Source organism: Cinclus cinclus, chromosome 34, assembly GCF_963662255.1.
Source record: "Cinclus cinclus chromosome 34, bCinCin1.1, whole genome shotgun sequence".
Taxonomy (NCBI): Eukaryota; Metazoa; Chordata; class Aves; order Passeriformes; family Cinclidae; genus Cinclus; species Cinclus cinclus.
In genome coordinates this window covers 56,408-78,210 of record NC_085079.1, presented here as the reverse complement: position 1 = coordinate 78,210, position 21,803 = coordinate 56,408, and the positions used below count along the sequence as shown (strand labels likewise).

At 62.8% G+C, this 21,803-nt stretch overlaps 3 protein-coding genes across 4 annotated transcripts; 2 read left to right on the top strand and 1 right to left on the bottom strand.

Moving 5' to 3' along the window:
* Positions 1-63: 63 nt before the first annotated feature.
* On the bottom strand, positions 64-8,956 carry KIF1C (kinesin family member 1C). The gene is made up of 22 exons (XM_062512208.1): positions 8,263-8,956; positions 7,066-7,189; positions 6,726-6,802; positions 6,476-6,655; positions 6,327-6,392; positions 5,734-5,912; positions 5,537-5,648; positions 4,911-4,988; positions 4,755-4,820; positions 4,573-4,648; positions 4,417-4,495; positions 4,195-4,316; positions 3,815-3,927; positions 3,620-3,699; positions 3,303-3,378; positions 3,128-3,207; positions 2,937-3,031; positions 2,560-2,643; positions 2,147-2,309; positions 2,002-2,059; positions 1,072-1,692; positions 64-805 (listed from the first exon to the last, which is right to left on the bottom strand). The coding sequence occupies exons 1-22, from the start codon at positions 8,425-8,427 to the stop codon at positions 296-298; spliced, it is 3,204 nt and encodes a 1,067-aa protein (XP_062368192.1). The 5' UTR covers positions 8,428-8,956; the 3' UTR covers positions 64-295.
* Positions 8,957-9,811: 855 nt separating this feature from the next.
* CAMTA2 (calmodulin binding transcription activator 2) lies at positions 9,812-18,336 on the top strand. 2 transcript variants are annotated; one of them, XM_062512207.1, is made up of 21 exons: positions 9,812-10,069; positions 10,149-10,249; positions 10,571-10,638; positions 10,721-10,856; positions 11,358-11,429; positions 11,509-11,698; positions 12,135-12,275; positions 12,758-13,470; positions 13,556-13,679; positions 13,756-13,881; positions 14,112-14,236; positions 14,603-14,802; positions 14,983-15,061; positions 15,267-15,501; positions 15,986-16,155; positions 16,227-16,447; positions 16,822-17,026; positions 17,124-17,195; positions 17,587-17,729; positions 17,814-17,888; positions 18,141-18,336. In XM_062512207.1, the coding sequence occupies exons 1-21, from the start codon at positions 10,039-10,041 to the stop codon at positions 18,202-18,204; spliced, it is 3,291 nt and encodes a 1,096-aa protein (XP_062368191.1). In that variant the 5' UTR covers positions 9,812-10,038; the 3' UTR covers positions 18,205-18,336. The 2 variants fall into 2 exon arrangements, with proteins under 2 accessions (XP_062368191.1, XP_062368190.1); XM_062512206.1 differs by having other exon boundaries at positions 17,587-17,888.
* A 167-nt stretch (positions 18,337-18,503) lies between these two features.
* Positions 18,504-20,690, top strand: SPAG7 (sperm associated antigen 7). Its single transcript, XM_062512210.1, has 7 exons — positions 18,504-18,785; positions 19,210-19,277; positions 19,382-19,470; positions 19,765-19,849; positions 19,925-20,014; positions 20,207-20,363; positions 20,552-20,690. Exons 1-7 carry the CDS (start codon positions 18,635-18,637, stop codon positions 20,680-20,682), a joined length of 771 nt encoding a protein of 256 aa, XP_062368194.1. The 5' UTR covers positions 18,504-18,634; the 3' UTR covers positions 20,683-20,690.
* Positions 20,691-21,803: the final 1,113 nt, after the last annotated feature.

The window sequence follows — 21,803 nt, the reverse complement described above, 5'->3', positions numbered from 1 at the left end:
GCCATGCTGGAGTGGGCGGGGCCAGAGGAGAGGAGGCACCGGCCGGGGCATGGCCCAGACAAATAAGGCGCTTCATTTTAATTAGGGGGATCGCCATTAATTAGGGGCTCCCCTGTAGGAAGGGGAGTCCTCCCGACCGTGGACTCCTCCCACAGACACACACACGCGGGGAAGGGGGTGGGGCAGTGTGACAGCAGCTGGGGGCCCCCCCGACAAGGAGAGCCCCCCGATCGTGGGGAGGGGAGGCCATGATTGTCCATTTGGGGAGGGGCGTGTCCCCAAAATCCCACACCCGTTACGGGATGGGGCCCCGCGCTTTCAGGTCGGGAGCCGAGCGCTGGCGGCGGACACGGAGCGGGGGCGTGCCGGCGGCGGGGGAAGGGGATCCCCCGTCCAGGGATCCCCGGCGGGGACGCCCCGAGGGAGGGGGCGGCAGTGGGGGGGTGTTTTCGGCTTGGGGGGAGTCCCCCCCGGCCCCCCAAGCCAGGCGGTGCTGGGGGTTGCTCTTGAAGGGGAAACGCAGCTTTGAGTCCTGGGCAGCCGGGTGGAAGCGCGGGGGTCGGCGGGGGTTCTGAGGGGGCTGCGGGCCGCTCCCCGCCATGAGCCGGGCCTGCTCCTGGCGCAGCCAGCGCAGCCGCCCCCGCCGGAACGCCGGGTCCTGCTCCATGAGCCGGCACAGTCGCGCCGCCGCCGCCGACGGGGGCGAAGGGGGCGGGGAGCCCCCGTCTGTGCTGGGCTGCGGGAGGTCCGGGGAGCGTTCTTGGGAAGGTTCTTGGGGGGGCGGCTCAGCCTCGTCCCCATCGTCCTGAGGGGGGAAGGAGAAGGGGGTTAGAGGAGTCTCGGGGGGAGTGAGCGAAAAGGGGGGGTTTGTGGGAGGGAAGGGACATTTGGGGGTGTCAGGGGATGGGAAGGAATGGATTTGTGGCGTCAGGGGGCTGCTTGGGGCAGCTGGGATCTGTGCTAGGAGGTTGTGGGGTGCTATGGGGGGGCAGGACCCACGGCGGAGTCTGGTGGGGACGGCTCAGGGGTGCCATGGATCAGGCTCTGGGGTGCCCAGGACCCCCCACTCACCGGTGGCAACGGGATGACGCGCTCCATCTGCCCTACTCGGTCGCGAAGGGCCCGAATCTGCTCGTCCTTGGCGCTGTTCTGCCGCTTCACCTCCCGCAGGATCCCCGCCAGCCTGTCCAGGTGCAGCCGCAGCCCCTCCACCTCGTTCACCTGCTCGCCGCTGTGGCCACCGCCACCTTCATCCTCCTCGCCACCGCCCACAGCATCCCACACGTCCCTGGCCACCGCTCGCCAGCCGTCACGCTCGGTGGGCTCGCGCTTGCCGTGGCGCCGGCACAGCTCCCGCAGCCGTGCCAGGCTCAGCGCCTCCAGCTCCCGCCGCGCCGGCCGTGGCTCCCGCAGGGCGACCTCGAGGCTCAGCTCCCGCACAGCCTGAGCCTTCAGGTCGGCCATGGTCACCCATGGGGACTGGGAGGACGGGGAGGACGGGGTTGGGGATCCCCGGCGGCGCTGCGGGATCTGGTAAACGCGCAGCGGCTCTCGGCGCTTGCCTGGTGCCGGCAGTGGGAGCCCGGCCCGGCGGAGCACCGACCGCACAGCGGGCGCCGGCAGCGCCTGGCGCAGGGACGAGATCAGGCGCCAGCCAGCCTCGTAGCACGGGGGGTCATCAGCAGCGGGGGGCTGCGGGGGACACGGGGGACGGGCTGAAGAACGTGGGAACCCCAAGGAACACCCAAAACATCCCTGAGGGATACCCAGAAGACCCCCAAGACATCCAGGACACTAAGACACTAAGGGGACCTAGGGGATAACTATGGCACGCAGGGGTCATCAACTACATCCTCAGAGGAGCTGAGGGTCATGTGGGACACTCAGGGACTATCTATGGGACACCTGTTGGACACCCAGGACACTCGGGGGACAGCAGAGCAACCCAGGGAACTCCCAGGGAAGCCCAAAGTTCCCAAATAATTCCCATGGCCCTCTCACCTGGGGCTGCTCTGACACTTCCTTCTCCAGCTGGGGCTGGTTCTCCAGGTCCTGGAGCCTGGGGTGGGGTACACACACACAGGGTGAGCCCCCCTCAGGCTCTCCCCCAGGGCAGACCCCAATTATCCCCAGGCAGTTTCCCCACCTCTGGAGGCGCATGTCGATGCCTTGCTGCTCCAGCAGCTCCCGCTGCGCCAGGTTCCAGTCTGGGGGAGGCCCGGGGGACGCCCCCCGTTCCCGCTCCCGCCGCGCCTGCTCCGGGTGTGTGAAGCGGAACACGTGGTTCTTCCCCAAAATGAGGCGGTGGCCTGGGTTGGGGTTGGGGGAGGTTGGAGGGGTCACAGGGGTATTTAGGGGGATTTGGAGCAGGGTAATCAGGAGTTTTGGGGGGATTTAGGTGGGAAATGGGGGTTTCAGGGTCATAATGGATTTGAGAGAAAATTTGGGGGCGACACAGGATTTGTGGGAGGTTGAGGGAATTTGCAGGGCATGCTGAGATTTCTGGGAGGGTTCAAGGGAGAGTCACAGGGATCTGGGGGTGGGTTTGGGGGTCCCTACCCGACTTGAGCACCACCGGCTCCGTCACCTGCTTCCCGTTGACGTACGTCTCAGCACCCTCACACGGCTCCAGGGTTACCACAACTTCAGGAGGGAACAACAAGGGGAGGCGAGTTACCTCCCTGCTAAACTGAGGCGGGGGAACCCCAAATCCTATCCCCCAGCTGCCCCAAATCCCCCCAGCCCCATGACCCTCCCTCTCCCACCAGCATAGGGGGAGTGGTACCTGGGAGGGCCGTGGTGACCTGCTCCAGTGACAGCATTTTTTTGGGGGGGAGGGGGGAGAAAGAGGAATTATGGTGTGCCAGGAGGGGGCTGGGCAAGGGGGGGGGGGGGGCACACCAAAATCTGGCGCCCCTCCCCCTCGATTTCCATACCTTCCCCCGAGGGGTCGGGGCAACTGCGGAAGAGGCAGTGCTGCTCCTGGATGAATGGCCCCGACAGCTTGATGTCCACATCCACCTGGCCCACCCTGCAAGAGGGGGGCACAGGGCAAATTGGAGGGAGCTCAAGAGGCCTGGGGGGGGGCCCTGAAGGGGTTTGGGGGTGCCACAGCCTGCCCACTCACCTGGTCACACCATTCTTGATGTGGTACAGGAGGCACTCGGACATCAGCGGGTCCTCATTGAGGTTCACCAAATGCGGGGTCTTTTAGGAGAGGGGGCCACAAAAATAAAAATAGAGCCAGGGTGGGAGAAGGGATGTCCCTCACAGTGGGCTCCCCCCAGCCCCCACTGACTTGCCTTTTTTGGAGAGAATACGCCAACGGTGCCGCCATCCTCCCTCAGAGCCACCCCCATCTCGGCCAGAAGTGCTTCCCTGGGGGGTACAGGGAATTGGGGGGGAAATAAGAGGTTGTGGAAGGGCCCAGAGGGTTTTGGAGGGAGTCTGGGGGAGTTTAGGAAGTGTTGTGGTGGGGTCTGGGGAGCTATGGGGGCACTGGGGGTGGTGCATAAGGAGCATTTGGGTTGACCAGGGTGGGGCTAGGGGGTATTCAGGTTATCTCCGATGGCTGGGGAAGGTTTTGGTGGTCATGGTGGGGGTTTGGGGTCCCCCTCACCGCTCCAGCCTCAGGGCTTCTGTCCGTCTCAGCTTCTCCTCCCATGTCTCATTGAGCTCTGCAATGATTTTCTCTGTCTCCTGTGAGGGAGCAACCATTGTGGGGGGTCCACTGCAGTTTGGGGGAGGGGGTCACAGACCCCCTGGGTCCCTGTGGGAAGTCCAGGGGAGGGGCTGGAAGGTGTTTTAGGGTCACCTGCAGTCGCTCCATGGCCTCAGTAGGACCCAGGGGGAGCTCCAGGCCCAGACCCCCGTTGAGGGTCGGGGATGCCGCGGCAGGGGGGACAGAGAGGGTGGTGTCAGGGAGACCTGGGGTGAGATGGGGGCTCGGTGTAGGGGGCTGTTGCCTCCTGCACCCCCGTATCAAACCCTCATTGTCCCCCCAGCACCGCAGGTGTGTCCCCTACACTCCTCCCCAAGCCCCTTGCTCCCAAACCCCACCTTAACGTTGCCCCAAAATCTTCTCCTCCCAAAACCCCTCTGCAAATCCATCCCCCCTAAAAAAATCCTCTAACTCTGACCCCCAGGCCCCTTTATCTCCATCCTCACAAACCCAAATGCCGCCCAGCCCCTCACCCTGGGCACTGAGCAGCTCCCTCAGCCGCGTCACCTCCTCCCGCAGCTCCCGGATCAGCCGCGCGTTCGGGTCCTCGTTGATCACAGCGTGGCACCGGATCTGCTTCGTGCGGTCAGCGTAGCTGGGGGGTTAGGGGGAGAAAAGGAGCAGGATCAGGGCTGGGACCCCCCCCTCCCTCCACCCCAAAACCTGCCTAGGACCCCCAGGGCCCCCTCCCTCACCGCAAAGTGCTCAGTGTCTCCTCGTAGTTGCTGTCAGCCGGGCTCAGCGCTGCGATCATGGCTGTGCGTGAGTTCCCGCCTGTAGGGACGCCGTTAATGGGGGCTGGGAGCCCCGAAAAACCTCCTCGTGCTCCCCCCACTCCTCCCCAAACCCACCCAGGTTCTCCTTCAGCAGCCATGTCAGCACCGAGTCCCGATACGGGATGAAATCTGGCTTCTTCTTCTTGCTGGTCTGTAAGGGAGGAAGAAGAGGGAAGAGAATGGTTGTGAGGGCTCCCCAAAAAAAGGAGGGGATCCCCGAGGGTGGGTGCAGGGAGGGCAGTGACCCCCAGACTCACCGCGTCGGCCAGGGCAGAGATGACCTTGCCCAGAGTGGTCAGGGACTTGTTGATGTTGGCGCCTTCCTGGACAAGGAGAGGAAGGGGAGCAAGGCTCAGAAAGGCTCTGGGGGGAGTCACCCCTCTTTTTGTCGGGTGCAGGGCATCACTGTTCACCTTGAGGCGAATGCCCTTGGCCCCCGAGGCATCGGCGCGCTCGCTGCCTGCCAAGTCCACCAGGCTGATGCGGCTCACCTGGGGGTGGCAGGAGGATTTGGGGGGATCTAGGAGGGAATTCCGGGGGGAAATGGGGGTGTGAGGGAATCTGGGGGGAATGTGGAATTGTGGGGGTGATTTGAGGGCATGGAGACAATGGTGGGAGAGTTTGGGAGGGAAGCGGTGGAAATTTTGGCAGGGGCTTGGAGGGATTTGGAGGAAGTTTTGGTGGAAATTTGGGGATATTTTTGGGAGCGTGAAGGTACTCAGCAGGGATTTTGGGGTAACGCGGTGGGAACAATGGGTGACAGGGGAATTTTGAGGGTGGTTTTAGGGGCTGGATTTTGGGGGCGCTAGAGGTGGATTTGGGTGGTGATTTCAGAAGTGGGATTTAGTGGTGACTTTGAGGGAGTCTCAGGGGTTTCCTTGCAGTAAGATCACTCAGCAGGTCACAGTGGCACTGGTTGAAGAGGACAATGAATTTTCAGGGTGCTCAGGAGATTGCAAGGAGTGATTTCAGGGCATTTCAGGATGATCCAAAACTGGGGTGGGACAGATTTAGGGGGTGACTCTGGGGCTCCCCTGACCTTCTCCGTGGTGAGGTCACTGAGTGGGTCCTGGCGGCGCTGGCTGAAGACAATGGTGAACACAGCGTGTGAGCGGCTGCTCGTTTCGTTCATGTTTGTGGCTGCCACTGTCCTGCGGGGGAGTTTGGGAGGACCTCGGTGCCTGACAGGGGGCGTTTGGGGGACTGGGTGTACTCTGTGCCCCTCTGTGCCCATACCTGGCCTTGTTGCCACTGTCCATGAGGTCAGCAATGTCAGCGAAGGACGCGACGGCGAGACGTGACAGGTCCTGCACGTAGGGTCCGAGCAGGGGGTGCTCCCGCACCCGCAGGCCCCCCCGGCTCTTGGGGTTCAGCAGGTCCCGCACCCGCTCACAGTAGATCTCCAGGTAGCTCACCTGGGGGCCCCAACACGCTCAGGAGGGCCCCCAAAACTCATGAAGGTCGGGGGGCGAAACCCCAAAATGGGTGGGGAGGAAAGATCCAAACTGGGGGAAAGTGAAAGCCCAGCTTTGGGGGCACACCCCAAAACTGATGGGGATGTTGGGGGAGGAATCCCCAAAACGGTGATGGGAAAAACTCTCAAAATGCAGGGCTGGGGGAACAGCTGAACCACCAGAAATCTTGGGATAGGTGACAGATGAACCCCCAAATTTTGGGGGATGTGGAGTGAGTCGGCAGGAGCTGAACACCCAAATTGCCCAGGGGGGATCTGCAAGCCGGGAGTCATGCTCTGAACCCCCAAACTTCCCACATCTCCACAGAGAAGGAGAGTTCAGGAGACCCTTCCCAAACTCTCAAATTCTTCTCACCTCCACAGAAAAGGAAAGTTCAGGTGACCCTTCCCGAGCAACGCGGGCGAACAGATCCTCGCAGAGCTGCAGGTGAGCAGCGTTGAGCTGGGGGCTGCAGGGGGCTCCAGCCCCTCCCAAGCCCCTTGGGAGCCCCCCAGGCCCCGAACCTGCGGGATAATCCCGCGCTGCCCCGGCTCCTGCCGCCCCATCATGGTGTAGGACTTGCCGGCGCCGGTCTGGCCGTAGGCCAGGATGCAGACATTGTAGCCCTCGAATGCGTGTGCCAGCATCTCCTCCCCAATATCCTGGTACACCCGGCGCTGCGAGGCGAAGTTGGGGTCCTCCTCCTGCAGGTGAGTGGGTGAGGGACCCCCGGAGCCCCCCGTGGGTCCCCCGCGCGCCTGCCCTGGCACTCACCGAGGTGTGGGACCAGTACGAGTAGTCGAAGGTGAAGTGTTTGGTGGCGTCTTTGGGGAGCTTGGGGTTGGTGATGCCTGGAATGGGGAGGAGACAGTGGGGTTGGGGTGACCCCCCCCACATCACTCTCAACCTCTGCAGCACCGTCACCCCCCCAAAAAAACCTCGCTGTTGCTATTTTTACCCCGGCAGCAGCTGGTCCTCTGGGCCTGAGGCCAGCACGGGACAAGGACAAGAACGGGGTGTGGGGGGGCGGGGGGGGCGGGGGTTCCCACATTGCAATCCCCCACCCCGTGGCTGTTCCCTCTCGAGACCCTCCTCCAACATGACCCCCACTCACATGTGGTGTTTCCTTGCATCTGGATAACACACTTGGCCTGGCGGCTGCTCTCCCGTGCGCTAAAGGGCCGGACTCTGACCGCCACCTTCACCGAGGCGCCCGCCATGCCCGAGACAGCCTCACCCTATTGCAACAGAGGAACGTCACTCTTGGGACCCCTCTGCCAGGGGTGGGGGACCCCCGCTCATGGCCACCCCCATCAATGCCCCAGCCAGGGCTGCAGGGAGGGAAGGGGGGACTGGATCCGTATCCCTCCCTCAATCCCGCCCAAGGAAAGCCCTAAAAATAACACGGGGCAGTGCTGAGTAAGGTGGTGATGAAAGAGCCCCCAGCCCGACCCACCCCAAAAACCCAAAAGCGCATGGGGTGCTTTGGCAGGGTCAAAGGTCAGGGGTGGGGACAAAGGGTGGGATTTGAGGTAAGCAGAGAGGAAGAGGGGAGTGAGAAGGCCCCCCTGGATCCACTTGTTCCCAGGTGATTCCAGGTCAGCATAAACAGCACATGACATCCCCGACACCCCGCCCCTGGCTGTCACTGACGCCCCCAAACTGGGGTCCAATCACCACGCCTGAGCCCTCCCACCATGGAAAACAAAGGCTGTGACTCCGTGAACCCAACAGACCCCAATCAACTCCCTATACGTGCCCTAAATCTGCCTCTACATGCCAAGACACCCCAAATTCTGCTACAGCTTTTCTATTCCTGGTTCTACACCCATATCACCCCATTAACTCACTCTCTCCACCGCCCAGATCCCTCAAATCCCCAGAGGGACCCCTATACCTGCTCCCCACCTGCTCAGGAACCCCGAGATTCCTGAACTTCCCCCATAGTTCTCCTAAACCTGCTGCAAGAATCCTGTGTTCCCCCTAAACCCAATTCCTATATCCCTATAATCCCCTAAACTCCCCTATAGGATCCCTAAACGTGCCTTTTAGAGACCTGAGCCCCCTCAGAACCCTATAACACCCCCTGCACCAACACCCCAAGGACACCCACAAACCACCTGTAAATCTAGGCCTAGGTCCCCGGGAGCTCCCTAAGCGCAGCTCCCACACGCCTCGGGCCCCCAGGACCCCCTATAAGGCCCCTAAACCTCCCCCTACGCACCTGTAGCCCCTGCGAGCCCCCTGAATTTGCTCCCCGAGGCCTGGGACCTCCCCAGCCTGCTCCCACACCCTCGCCGCTCCCGCTCACCGGCCCCACGGTGCCGCATCCCCTCGGCCCGGGGGTTCCCGGCCTGGCGCTGTCCCCGCCAGGGGGGTCCGCGGTGGCTCCGCGGCTGCGGCCGCGCCCGGGCCCGGCGGGGCTGGGCCGGCCGGGGGGTGGGGCCTGGAGCGTGACACATGACGCGTGACGCATGACCCGCCTGCTCTTAAAGGGGCAACGCGGCAGAAATGAGGCCCTCAGCTGGGGCGGCTTTTCCCGCCTTTTCACCTCAAGATTTCCCCAATTTTCCTCTCACATTTCTCTCTCTTTTTTTTTCTTTCAGGGTTGCCCCCATTTTTTTTCCTTAGGCTTTTCTCTTCTTTTCGTGGCATAGTTTTCTCCTCATTTTCTTGTTTCTCTTTTCCTTCAGGTTTTCCTACATTTTTTTGCCACGATTTTCAGTTAATTTTCTTTCAGCTTCTCCGTTTTCTTTCTCTCTCACTTTTTTTCCCTCTTCTTTTTCTAACATGTTTTTTCCTTACACTTTCTCCCCATTAGGGCCCTTTTGTCATCATGCCTTTTCCCATTTTTCTCCTCGGGTATTTCCCTTCATTTTCATCAAAATATCACAGGTTTGTCTTCTCACTTTTTTCGGTCATCTTCTCTACTCTTCCCTCACCCTTTCTCCCACTTTCTCCTCACACTTTTCTTCTGTTTTACCTCATTTCCCGCTTCTTGCTCTTCCCCCCCATTTTCCGGCTTCCACTCTTTTCCTCGCGCCCTCCTTTCCGTAATTTTACTGGTAATATTTTTTCCTCAATTTCTTCCCATTTTTCTTCCATTTCCCCTCACGCTCAGGACCCCGCCACGATGCAGAGAACCCTCGGCCCCTACTCCAGGTAGGGCCCAAAAATGGCTGCAGAAGGCCTCCAAATCCTCGAAATGGCCCCAAACTCTCCTTAAGAATGTGTATTTATAATACTAATTTACAAACTATTCGAAACACCGTTGGTTAGTAGTTATGTAGTCTGAGAATACAACTGGTAGTTCTAGTCGTAGAGCATAGTGTGTTTCTAGGACTGAGTGCGCGTGATTTAGCCAAAAGAGTGACTGGCAGCGAAGGACTTGCGCGATTTAATTAATAAAGTTTATTATTGGGGTCTCCCCGCCCACACGACCCCGAATGCCCTCACCCCACCTGGCCACGCCCACCTCCGGCGGCGCGCCCCTCCCCCGTGCGCGCTTACATCACGCGCCGGCGGCGCTGTCGGCGCTGGTCCCCGGCGGGCGGGAAGATGGCGGCCGGCGACGGGGGCGGGGGCGGGGGCGGCGGCCGCCCTGAGGCACCAGGTGGGGCCGGGGGCGGGGGGGCCGGGGCGGGGCCGAGGGCGGGGATGGGGGGAGGTGGGGGGGCGGGGATGGGGGGGGGGTGTCATTGGGCGGGCGTGTGGGGCTACCGTGGGGCGGGGTGGGAGAGGTGTAGGGTGGAGATGTGGGGTGCAGTGGGCGGGGTGTGGGGTTACAGGGCAGAGATGTGGAGGGGCAGTAGGGCAGAGATGTGGGGTATCATAGGCAGGGGGTGTGGGGTTACAGGGCAGAGATGTAGGGTGCGATGGGGCAGGCATGTGGAGGATATAGGGCACAGGCACTGGGTATAATAGAAAAAGGTGTTGCGGATGGTCACGGGGTCCCGGCTCCTGTGTCCCCCCCGATGTCATCCCGTTGTCTCTCCACTCTATCACCCGGTTTTTGGGGGTCCCTGAAGGTTCCAGCCCTTCCTGTGCCCCCCGAGGGGAACCCTGAGGGCCCCACGTGTACTCCGAGATGACCAGCAAGGATCCCCCCGAGGTCTCTGGTAAGGGGAGGGGGACACACTGGAGGCGTGGGGGACAGGAAGGATGCACGGTGGGGACATTGAGGCCTCTCTCTGGCAGAGAGGAGCCACCTGAAGGTTTTCCTGCCCCGAAAGCTGGTGGAGTGTTTGCCCAAATGTCCGGTCCTCCCCAAGGAGCAGCTGCGCTGGAACACCAACGAGGTTGGGGGGTACAAGGGGATGTGGGGAAACTCACAGGATTGGATCTACGTAGGGACCCGGGAATGGGGCGTGGAACGGACATGGGATATACAGGAGGCACTTGGAGACGTGGGAGGGGATATGGGGACACAGGGAAGGAGCATTAAAGGGACACGGAGAGGGGGTTGGCTGGGGCTGGGGGGAACATGGGGAACAGGGCTATCCCTGTTCGTGGCAGGACAGGGGACATCGAGACAGTGGGACAGTGTGTCAGCAGGGGTGGAACAGCGGGGTGATACGAGTGGGGGACAGGGGAATTAAATGGGCCACCTGTCCCCGCAGGAAATCGCCTCGTATCTCATCACCTTCGAGAAACACGATGAGTGGCTCTCGTGCTCCCCAAAAACCAGGTGGGGGGGCCCAGGGGGTGCCCTGGGGGGCTGGTGGGGTGTCCTTGGGGGCTCCCGGGGGGCCCCCTGACCCCATGTCCAGGCCGCAGAATGGGTCGGTGATCCTGTACAACCGGAAGAAGGTCAAGTACCGCAAGGATGGATATTGCTGGAAGAAACGCAAGGATGGGAAGACAACACGTGAGGACCACATGAAGCTGAAGGTGCAGGGGGTGGAGGTAGGAGGCGAGGTACCCCAAAACAGAGCCACCCCCCCCCCCCCAGAAAGGCACCCTTTCCATAAAACTGCCCCTGGTTCAGGTGGGCAGGGGCAGGGGCTGGGAGAGGGTGGCTGGGAATGCACAGGGAGGGGCTTGAGGGTATCAGGACACCCATGGGGGGCTGGGGTCAGGAGGTCCTTGGTGCCCTAAAGGGACAATCTTCGTGTGCTGGGGTCACATAGTGGGTGGTCTAGGTGGTCCAGGATCCCCAGCTGTGTGTCTAGGGGTGCTGGGAGCTCCCTGGTTGGTGGTTTGGGGGGGTTGGGAGACAGGCTAAATGGGGTTTAGGGGTGTCAGGACCACCTGACACCCCTTTTGGGGGTGTTAGGCTCCTTCAGCCAGGCAGCTGAAAGTCTGGGGTCCCCCATGCTTGGATATGAGGCTCCCAAAGGATGTGGGGACCCCCCCAAAAGCTGCATCAAGGTGGCAGGATCCCCCAGTCTGTGCTGTCCCCCCCAGTGCCTCTATGGCTGCTACGTCCACTCCTCCATCGTCCCCACCTTCCACCGCCGCTGCTACTGGCTGCTTCAGGTAACGAGGGGCACTGGGACCCCTGAGCCCAGCCCAGGGCCCCTGGCCCTTCCCCAGAAATGCTCTGTGTGCCCCCCAGAACCCTGACATCGTCCTGGTTCACTATCTGAACGTGCCGGCCATGGAGGAGTGCAGCCGCTCCTGCGCCCCCCAACTCTGCAGCCCCCCCCTGTGTGCCGGGGCCCCCCCAATCTGCGCTGCCACCGCTGACCCCCGCGAGTGGCTCAAGTGGTCGCAGGAAGAGCTGGTGGCCCAGCTGCGCCCCATGTGTAAGTGGGGGCTGCCTAGAGCCTTTTCCAGAGGGGTTTTACCCATGGGGAGAAGTAGGGTTGTGGGAATGGCCGGGGAGGCTTGGCATTGTGGGAGGGTGGGAGAGACACCCTAAATCCCCTTTTCTGACAGATTTTTAGTCCCCTTTGTCAAAGTCAACAGGATAAAGTGGGGCTGGGGAGGATGCCCCCAAACTCCCCCCCCTTGGGGGATTTTGCCTCCCTTTTCCTGGGGGTTGAAGTAGGACTGAGGCAGCATGAGGCTGTTTTGGGGGATTGGGGAGGACACACCAAACCCCCTTCTTGAGAAATTTTGCCCTTGTTTTCCTGCAGGATGAAGTGGGGTGGGGGAGTGTGTGTGGCTTTTTTGGGGGGGCTGGATAGAGAGTGCATTGCACAATCCCCTTCCTGAGGGATTTCCCCTCCTCTCTCGCAGTCCACGGGGTGAAGTGGGGCTGTGGGAATGGGGGGGCTCCCCCCGGGCTGTCCCTGGAGCAGCTGGTGCAGCACGTCCTGGAGCGGCACCAGGCCCGGCTGCCCCCTCGCACCCACGCCTGCCTCTGCGCTGGGGGGCTGGGTGAGACAGAACCCCCGGAACCCCCCCTAAATCCCTGGGGAACCCACTGGGACTTTCTGGGGCTCCTCCAGCTCAATGTGACCCTCAAACCACTGGGGACCCCACTGGGACTCCCATCCCCCTTGAGACCTCCCATAACCCTTCTTGGGGACCTTTTCCAACCCTTCCTGGGGTATTCTTGAGCCTTCCCTGGCATCCCCCCAAACCTTCTGTGACACCCTGAACCTCTGTGGGAGCCCTCAGAACCCCTTGGGACCCCAGAACAGCCCCTGGGACCCCAAATTGTCCTTTGGACCCACATAGAACCACCCCAAAGCCTTTGGGACATCCTCAAATTCTTCTGGTCACCATGAACATCCTTGGAACGCCCCGAATCTCTTTGGGAACCTTCCCAAATTCCCCTCGCGACTCCACTTGCAACCCTGAAATCTCCCCCAAAACCATCCCTGTCCCCTGCTAATGCCCCCCATTGTCCCCCACAGGCACTCCCGGCCACAAGTGCGGCAGCACCAAACACCGCATCATCTCCCCCAAAGTGGAGCGGGGGGGCGGGGGGGATGCACCGGGGGACCCCCCCAAACCCGCCCCCTCCTCCCCTGACACCACCCAGCCCTCCCCAGGCCTAGGGGGGGGCACAGCACCCCCGGAGGGGCCCCGAGTCCCCCCTCTTCCCCCCACCGCGGGGCTGCCACTCTTGGTGGTGGCCAGTTTGGGTGGGGGGGCGGCACCGGGGGGGCCTGAGCAGCCACTGGGGCTGACCCCCAGTCAGCACTTGGTGACCTCTGAGGGGACCTGTCCCACCGTGCCGCCCCCCCCGGCTGCCTTTGACCCAGACTGCTTCCTCAACAGCCCCCGCCGCGGTCAGACCTATGGCTGCGAGGCTGAGGCCCCCCCCGGTGCACCTCCCCCACCCCCAGCTGCACCCCCAGAACACGGGGAGGACGAGGAGGAGGAGGAAGAAGAGGGAAAACGGGGCATAGTTCCCCAAGACCCTCTGTGTGAGCTCAGTGCTGCCCCCCCGCCCCAGCCCCCCTTCCCCCTCCCCTTCCCTGAGCTGCTGGTGGGGGACACGGGAGTTCTACAGAACCAGCGGGAGCCCCCCCACACTCCCCACGTCCCCTCTTCTCCCACGGGCCCCCCCAGCGACCCCCCTGTGGCCATCACCGATTTCTCCCCAGAGTGGTCGTACCCTGAGGTGAGTACTTTGAGGGGTGTCCTCCCCCTCACCCCCTCTCCTCCCATTCCCGGGGTGCCCCGGTGACTCTGCTGTGTCCACTCAGGGTGGGGTGAAGGTGCTGATCACAGGCCCTTGGGGGGATCCCGGTGCCTACTCCTGCCTCTTCGACCACACCTCGGTTCCGGCCGCGCTGGTCCAGCCGGGCGTCCTGCGCTGCTACTGCCCCCGTGAGTGTCCCCGAGATGGGATCCCCACTTGTGTCCCCCCCTTCCTGCGCTGACCCTCCTCTGTGTTCCCCCGCAGCCCACGAGACCGGAGTGGCCGCCCTGCGCGTGGCCTGTCCCCCCCGGCTGCTCTCGGCCGCGGCCCCATTCGAGTACCGGGCACGGGGGGCAGCACGGGCACAGCTGGACTGGCTGGCACTGGATGGTGAGTGAGGACCCCCTGGAAGGGACCCCGGGAGTGGGACAAGACCCCCTGAAGCAGGTCATGCCCCTGGGAGGTGGCACCCAGACAGCTGGCTTCCTTTTGGGATCACGTTGTGGTGACCTCAAGCCTGTCCCTCTCGCCATGGGGTGATGCTGTTTGGGATCAGGGTGTTCGGGGGAGCTCTGGCTGCCAGGGTGCCCCGCTCACATCCAGGACCCCCCCGCTCCCAGAGGCCCAGTTCCGTCTGTCCATCCTGGAGCGCCTGGAGCAGCTGGAGACGCGTCTGGGGGCCCTGTCCCCCCCAGTGCCCCTTCTGCCCTCGCAGGGTGCCCCCTCTGAGAGCCACCCTGAGCAGGTGAGGCCCCCCCAACACCCGAGTCACCACATGGCCCCTGAAGATCCCTGTATCCACTCATGTCCTGGTGTCCTCTGATGTCCCCAATGTTCCTTCATGTGCTGTGGTGTTGCTTAGCGTCCCCTGTATCTGCTGGAATCGTGTACGTCCATGTTCATGAGGGTCTGCTGATGTTCTCTGACATTTCCTGGTATCCCCTGATGTCCCAGCTATCTCGCCGTGTCCCCTTCACTGGCCTGAAGTTCTCTGGTCACTGTCCCCTCACTATCCCTTGCCACCTCCCAGGAGTCCCAAGTGCTCTTTCCCACTGCCCATGCAACCCTCTCCGTGTGCCCTGGCGTCCCCTTACGTGCTCCCTGGGGCCAGGGGCCAGGGTCATCCTTTGAGGCGCGGGTGGTGGCCATCTGCGAGGCCATGATGGCACAGCCGGGCTGGCCAGGGACATCGCTGGGGACATCAGGGACCTCGATGCTGGCGCATGGGGTGACGTTCCGTGGCATGACACTGCTGCACTTGGCGGCTGCCCAGGGCTACGCCAGCCTGGTGGAGGCTCTTCGGCGCTGGCGGTGAGCAAGGACACCTGGGGGACACCTGGGGGCGGGGGCTGGTTGGGAACATAGACTGGCTTGAGGTGGGGTTAGTGATGGGCATCACCCCAAGCAATATGCCCAAGTAGAGGTCACCCTCTCCAGGCTGTGTCCCCAAGGGGATGTGATACCTGTCTGTGTCCCCTCCTGTCCCTGCAGGGCGCTGGCAGTTGACAGTGTGGAGGTGGAGCAGGAGATCGACCCCCTCAATGTGGACCATTTCTCCTGCACCCCCCTGGTAAGGGGACACTGGGGACATTGAGGGCACTGCAGATGTGGTGGTGGCAGTGGGGACACGGTGGCAGGGATGGGAATGCCACAGAACCACAGGGATGGGATGCAGGGTGGTGTATCGGGCAGGAATGAAGGGATACCAGGGATGGCATCTTGGGACAAGGGATACCTTGGGGACACCCTGTTGACACGTGGTGCCGTGTCCCCAGATGTGGGCATGTGCCCTGGGGCACCAGGAGGCGGCGGAGCGGCTGTGCCGCTGGGAACGGCGGGCGCTGGCCGTCCCCGACACCCTGGGGCGGCTGCCGCTGGTCCTGGCACGTGCCCGTGGCCATCTGGCCCTGGTCACCCGCCTCGAGGAGCTGCAGGTGTCACCCATGTCCCCCCGCTGTCACCTGCCCGGCCTTCACATCCCCTCCCCGCTCTCTGCCAGCCCCGACACAGGTATGGCCCTGGCACCTCGTACCCTCCCTGTCCTCTGTTGCTGTATCCTGTTGTTACTGTGTCCTGTCCCGGGCTCCTGGTCACCGCCACCCTGGTGTGGCCACCGTCGCTGTCCCTTCACTGCCTCTGACTGCTGTCACTGGCACCATATCCCCTTCCTGTCCATATCCCCTGTCCCCTTTTTTGTACCCCGAGGGCATCACTGGTCCCCTCCAGCCTTTCCCCTCTGTGTCCCCCCATGTCTCTTGTCCTCCCACAGCATCTTTGTGTACCCAGGTGTCCCAAGTTCCCTCTCCATGTTCTTTGTCCCCCCTCCTGTGTTCCCTGTGCATCCCCATGTCCCCCTTGTTTTCTGTCCTCCCCAGCTTCTTTATGTCTCTGCTATGTCCCCGTGGTATCCCCTGTCCTCTTGCCATGCCCTGCATGTCCCCCCTTTCCCTGGGGGCGTGTCTAAAGCCCCCTGCCATGTCCCCCTTGTCCCCAGGGCTGAGCACAGCCAGCAGCCTGTCGTCCCCATCAGGGCTCTCGGATGGTCCTGGCTCTGTCCCGCTGCCCCCTGGCCCCCCTGGTCCCTCCGAGGATGAGAACTGGGGGGTGGCAGTGCCCCCCAGCCCCCCTGAGGATGCCCTGGCCCCACCCTCTGACACCCTGCAGGTAAAGGCAGGGGACAGCCAGGGCTGGGGACAGCATTAGTGCAGGAGAGTCCCAACATCCCCCATCCCCAGGCCGAGGTGGTGACACTGGCACGACAGATCATCGAGGCAACCCCCGAACGCATCAAGCAAGAGGCACCGGGGGGGCCACCGGGGGCACTGGGAGCACTGGGAGCAGCAGGGGGGACAGCGGGAACACCGGGACCAGCTGGGCCAGCAGGGCTTGGTGCCGCCATGGCCTGGCTGGCCACATACCTGGAGAGTGTTGACCGTCCCCCTGTGCCTCCCCACAGGTACTCCTGGGGTTGGGGGATGTCCGGGGCACCACCCTCAGATCCCTGGGGGGGGGGGGGGTGTCACTCAAATCCAGCAGCACCACGGGATATTCTTGGGGATCCCACTGCATAGGACGTCTGGTATGGACATCCACTATCCTGGTGAAAGGGTCCTTTACATGCTGAGATGCACCAGTGTCTCCATTGTGGGGGTCTCCCACATCCTGCAAAACCCCAGTATCCTGCTGGGGGGGCATCCCCTGGCTCCTGGGACACTAGTGTCCTCCTGGGGACATTCCACGACACTCAAATTCCTTCCTGGGTGTCTGCCATCCTCTCGTGGGGTGCCAACCCTTGCCCCCTGACCCTCCTGTGTCCTGTGTGTTCCTCAGGGCGGAGGTGGCCTCATGGGGATCCCCGGGGGTCCCCGAGCGGTCATCCCCTCCTTCAGCCACGGGCTGGGCTGAGTTCCTGAACGCGTCAGGGGGGGCACGGGGCGAGGGGGGGGCCGTGGCCCTGCTGACCCTCAGTGACCAGGAGCAGCACGAGCTCTACGAGGCCGCACGCCTTGTCCAGGGTGCTTTCCGCAAGTACCGGGTGTGTACCCCCTGCTCCCGGCACCCCAAAACTCCCAGGGCCCCTCCGGGGCCTCCCTGGCACTGCTGACCCCCCCAACCCCCCTCACTGCCCCCAGGGCCGGAGGCTGAAGGAGCAGCAGGAGCTGGCTGCCGCCGTCATCCAGCGTTGCTACCGCAAGTACAAGCAGGTACTGAGGTGTGGGGGGCCCGAATACCCCCAAAAATGCCCTTCCTGGGCACCCCTGATCCCCCTAACTCTCTCTCTGCCCCACAAGCTGACCTGGATTGCTCTGAAGGTAACAGAGGTGTGAAGGTCCCCCTGAGGAGTGTTTGGGGACACACAGATTTTTGGGACTGTTTTGAGGGCTCTGCATGCCTGGGGTCCAGAGCACGTGGACAGGGGGGTCCTTGTTTCGGCATGCTGGGATATTGGGATGGATTTGGGGTGCCTCCCGCTGTATCCCGTCCCCACAGTTAGCCCTCTTCCAGTGGATGAGACAGGTGCAGTGACACTGGGGTGGCATTGGGGTCCCCATTTGTGAGGGTGCCATGACAGTGGTGTCCCCCTGTCCTCCCCAGTTTGCCCTGTTCCAGCGGATGACGCAGGCCGCCATCCTGATCCAGAGCAAGTTCCGGAGCTACGCGGAGCAGAAGCGATTTCAGCGGCGCCGGCGCGCAGCTGTGCTCATCCAGCAGCGCTTTCGTAGTCTCCGCCAGCACCGGTGTGACCAGGGCCACTGGGGGGCACTGGGGACACTGGGTACTGCAGACAGAAGGGTCCTCACCCTCCCCTCCATTCCCCCCAGGAGCACCTTCCTCACCCTCAAGCAGGACCAGGCAGCCCGGAAGATCATGAGGTTCCTGCGGCGCTGCCGCCACCGGTACGGGGACATGGCAGAGGCACAGGGAGGGGATGTGGTGGGGGACTGGGTTTGACACAGTGAGGGGAAATGGGGGCATTGTGGGGCAATGCAAGGACATGGATTGAGGCGGTGTCACACGGGGGGGGGGGGGGGGGGGGCTGGAGACAGGTGGTACTGGGAGAGTCGGGGACAGGTGACACCGTGGGGGCAGAATCGCAACAGAGCCTGAGGCCCCACCCTCCCCTCTCCAATTCATGTACCCTCGCCCAGGGTGGAGGAGCTAAAGCAGAACAAGGAGGTGGACAGTTTACAGACGCGGGGCCTGGCGTCGTGACCCCCCCCCAGTGGGGATCCAGGCACCGGAGGGGCTCCACTCCACCCCCCAAAGGGGACCCCAGCCACGGGTGGGGGAGCTCGGCTCCGTGGCTCCCCACGAGTTTCTGTGTGTCTGGGTGTTCCCGCAGGGTTCCTGGGGAGGGGAAGAAGGGGGAAGAGTCACCCCGCGCCCCCTCCCCACTCGCCCCTGTACCGCCCCTCCCGCATGCCCCACTCTCCCCCCTCCCGCGTGGGCTCTTTGTACAAAGTTCCATTAAAAAAGGAGAAACCGGGAATAAAAGACCCGATGCGTGTGTTTGCGTTTCGGGAGGGGACAGCGTTAGGAGGGAGCAGCCCGACACAGCGAAGGCCAGGCCGATCTGGAAGGCGGCGCCCTTTAAGGGCAAGGCCACGCCCCCGGGGCCTGGCCCTCCTACGTCCGCGACGCGATGACGCACGGCTCCGGGGACGCGGCCCTCGTGCGGCGTCACGCATCGCCCCGTCGCAAGATGGCGGAGCTGGACCTGCTGGGCTCCATCCTGAGTTCCATGGAGCGGCCGCCCGCCGCAGCCGATGGCGAGACGCGGCGACGGGCGCGTGGTCAGCAGGGCCGGGGAGGGCGCGGAGGCACCGAGGGCGGGGCACCGACCAGGCGCGGCGGGGAGCGGCGCGTCCCCGCCCTTCGCCCTCAGACCCCCCCCCAACCCCACCCCACGCCAGGCTCCCGCCCTCACGCGAGGCCGCGCCCCCCGCGAGCTGTCGGCTCCGCCGCTAGCGCCCTGGGCACGCGTTAAGCTCTCATGAGTGACGATGGGGAGCGTCCGGCAACGCCCCCGCAGTGGCCTCGCCCCTGCCCTTTACTCCATGTCCCGCCTGTGGTCGCGCCCATGCCCGGCCACGCCCCTGCCCCTTTGAGAGACGCCCCCGATATGGTGCTGCCCCCCCCCCCCCCCCCGCCCCCCCTCCGTCCCCCGGGGGTTTATGGGGGGGTCACCGCCGACCTGACCCTCCCTGTCCACTCCAGAACAAGCTGCTCGCATGAAGAAGCTGCAGGAGCAAGACAAGCGCCAGAAAGTCGAGTTCAGAAAAAGGGTGAGTGGGGAGACAGGCATCACTGGGCATTTTGGGACAGCTTCCCACGGGCCCCCATAAACTATAAATTCCTGGGCCTGCCTGGCCTGCCCCTATGTCCCCAGATGGAGCAAGAGGTATCCCAGTTCATCCAGGCCACCGGGGAGCCCCGGCGCCGGTTCCAGCCCATGAACAAGATCGAGAGGAGCATCCTGTGAGTGGGGCCCTGGGCACACTAGGAAGGCACTGGGGACAGTGGTGGTACTGAGAGCACTTGGGAGAACACTGGGGAGGGCATGGGGATGGGATGGCACTTGAGAGGATACTGGGGACACGATAGCGGCACTGAGGGGCAATACTGCATATGCTGGGGTTGGGCACTGGAGACACGGGGGTAGGACAGGAACACCCTAGGATGGCAGCACCCCTGGGGCAGTTGGGGACCCTCATGCAAAGAAGAGGGACCCCACTGGGGAGCCCCAGTGCCAGCAGTTCCGTGTTCCCCCAGGCATGATGTGGCAGAAGTGGCCGGCCTGACATCTTTCTCCTTTGGAGATGATGAGGACAGTCGCTATGTCATGGTGTTCAAAAAGGTGAGGGATGGTGGGAGACAGTGTGGGGAAGACTGGGGGAGCTGAAGGAACACACGGTGTTGCCGGTGTCCCCAGGAGTTCGCGCCGTCGGACGAGGAGCTGGAGGCATATCGGCGTGGGGAGGAGTGGGACCCGGCCCGAGCTGAAGAGCGGCGTCGCCTCCGGGTAGGCGGGGCTGAGTGGTCATTGGGCGGGATTTAATTGAGATATGCCAGGGGCTCAGTAGGGCTTGGTCAAGCAGGTGTGGCATGCAGGCATGGTAAGGGCAGGGCTTACGGGTGTGGCACGGGCTCGAGGGATGTTCCTGAGTGGGTGGTGCGGTGTGCACGGGACTTGTTGCTGACTCCTCACCTGCAGGAGCTGGCTGCACAGCAGGAGGAGGCGGTACTTGAGAGTGGCCCTGCCCCCCCGGGCCCCCCAAACGACTACAAAGACAAATATCGGCACCTGATTGGCTCCGACGCCGCCAAAGCTGCTGCCCGCACCATGGAGGCCAACAAGGCATATGGCTGTGGTGAGCAGAGGGTCTGTGGAGGTTCTTAGGGTCTTGGGTGTGCAGAAGGCTTGGGGGTGTCCTGGATACCTGGGTCCCTTCGCAGGAACGTTTTTGGCACCCAAATACCTGGGCTATCTGTGGGGGACTGGTGGGGTCTCTAAGGGGGTTATGGCTACCTGGATCTCTCCTGTGCCCCCCCCCCCCAGTGCCGGTGGCCAACAAGCGGGACACACGCTCCATCGAAGAGGCCATGAACGAGATCCGGGCCAAGAAGCGGCTGCGGCAGGCAGAGGACGAGAGCGGGGCTGGGGGGGGCTCCGGGGGGCCCTGTGTGTGATGGGAGGGTGGTGGTGGGGGTGTACCCCCCAGGGGTATTTAACAGCAGGGGGAGGGTGACAGGGACACATGGAGGGGATGATAAAGGACCTAATCTCCTCACCTGGTCCCTGTGTCTCTTTTGAGGGGGCAGGTCATGCGTGTGTGTCTGTCCCACTCCCCAAACAAAGCATGAGTCAAGAGCTCCTGGTACTTCACAAAATTTGTTGGGGATGGGGGGGATCCCCTTGGCGGGCAGCTGTGGCTCTGGGCCAGCTTGCCCCTTTGGAGGGTACACAAGAGGGATCATGAGAGGTGACATAGGGAGGTGAACTTTCACGAGGGCTGTGCATGGGGTTCTTATACAACGGCTCCACGCTGGATGGCTGTGGTGATGAGAGAGGTGTGCATAAGGCATTTTTGCGCCTTGTGTGACAGTTTGCATGAGGCCTCTTCCCAAGAGTTTGCATGAGGATTTGCCTGTGCGCTCGCACCTGGGTGGACGCAGTGACTTGGGGGCTCTCGCAGAGATTTGCAGGAGGGTTTGCACAGACTCAGCCTGGATGGATTCAGTAGCTGGGATTTTCAGGAGACAGACCTGGGGTATCCAGGCCCCAAATTCCTCCTGATACCCCAAATCCCTCCAGAGACCACAGGGACCCCATACATGGACATACTCAGTGCTGATCCTTGGCCAAGGGGACCTGGGCATCCAGGCACCAAGACCACCCCCTCCAAATTGCTCTCCTGCTAAGGGCAGATGGACCCTTGTGCCCCCCTCCACCTCATGCCCTTTCCCACCCCTCCCCCACTGCCCCATGACTTTTATCCAATTACCACAAATTCATGATGTGACCCAAAACCCAACCCTGTCATGGGGACCATCACCGCCTGCCGTGGGACCCTTCTATATCCCCAGCACTCCTGATATGTTTCACCACAACCCTGAGCCTCCTCCAAATCCCCACACACCCCCTATGACCCTCCCTACCCCAGCATGCTCCCCTGCTCCTCCATACCCTTGGCTGTAAATAAATCCACCTCGACTGGGAGAGTCCCGTGGGAATCTAGGATCTCCTGGACTGCAATCTTCTAGATGGACAGGGCTGTGGGGTAGGGGATCCAGGGGTCATGGGGATCCTG

What these genes read in the sequence shown, in the direction of transcription:
- KIF1C (XM_062512208.1), bottom strand. Translation starts at nt 8,427, where the DNA reads ATGCGTCACGCGTCATGTGTCACGCTCCAGGCCCCACCCCCCGGCCGG. An exon ending in TCTCTGCCCTGGCCGACGCG is followed by an intron (nt 4,649 to 4,754) that starts GTGAGTCTGGGG and finishes CCTCCCTTACAG; the next exon opens with ACCAGCAAGAAGAAGAAGCC. An exon ending in GCGTATTCTCTCCAAAAAAG is followed by an intron (nt 3,208 to 3,302) that starts GCAAGTCAGTGG and finishes CTCTCCTAAAAG; the next exon opens with ACCCCGCATTTGGTGAACCT.
- CAMTA2 (XM_062512206.1), top strand. Translation starts at nt 10,039, where the DNA reads ATGACCAGCAAGGATCCCCCCGAGGTCTCTG. An exon ending in TCGTGCTCCCCAAAAACCAG is followed by an intron (nt 10,639 to 10,720) that starts GTGGGGGGGCCC and finishes CCCCATGTCCAG; the next exon opens with GCCGCAGAATGGGTCGGTGA. An exon ending in CTCTGCCAGCCCCGACACAG is followed by an intron (nt 15,502 to 15,985) that starts GTATGGCCCTGG and finishes CCTTGTCCCCAG; the next exon opens with GGCTGAGCACAGCCAGCAGC.
- SPAG7 (XM_062512210.1), top strand. Translation starts at nt 18,635, where the DNA reads ATGACGCACGGCTCCGGGGACGCGGCCCTCGTGCGGCGTCACGCATCG. An exon ending in GACGCGGCGACGGGCGCGTG is followed by an intron (nt 18,786 to 19,209) that starts GTCAGCAGGGCC and finishes TGTCCACTCCAG; the next exon opens with AACAAGCTGCTCGCATGAAG. An exon ending in AAGTCGAGTTCAGAAAAAGG is followed by an intron (nt 19,278 to 19,381) that starts GTGAGTGGGGAG and finishes CTATGTCCCCAG; the next exon opens with ATGGAGCAAGAGGTATCCCA.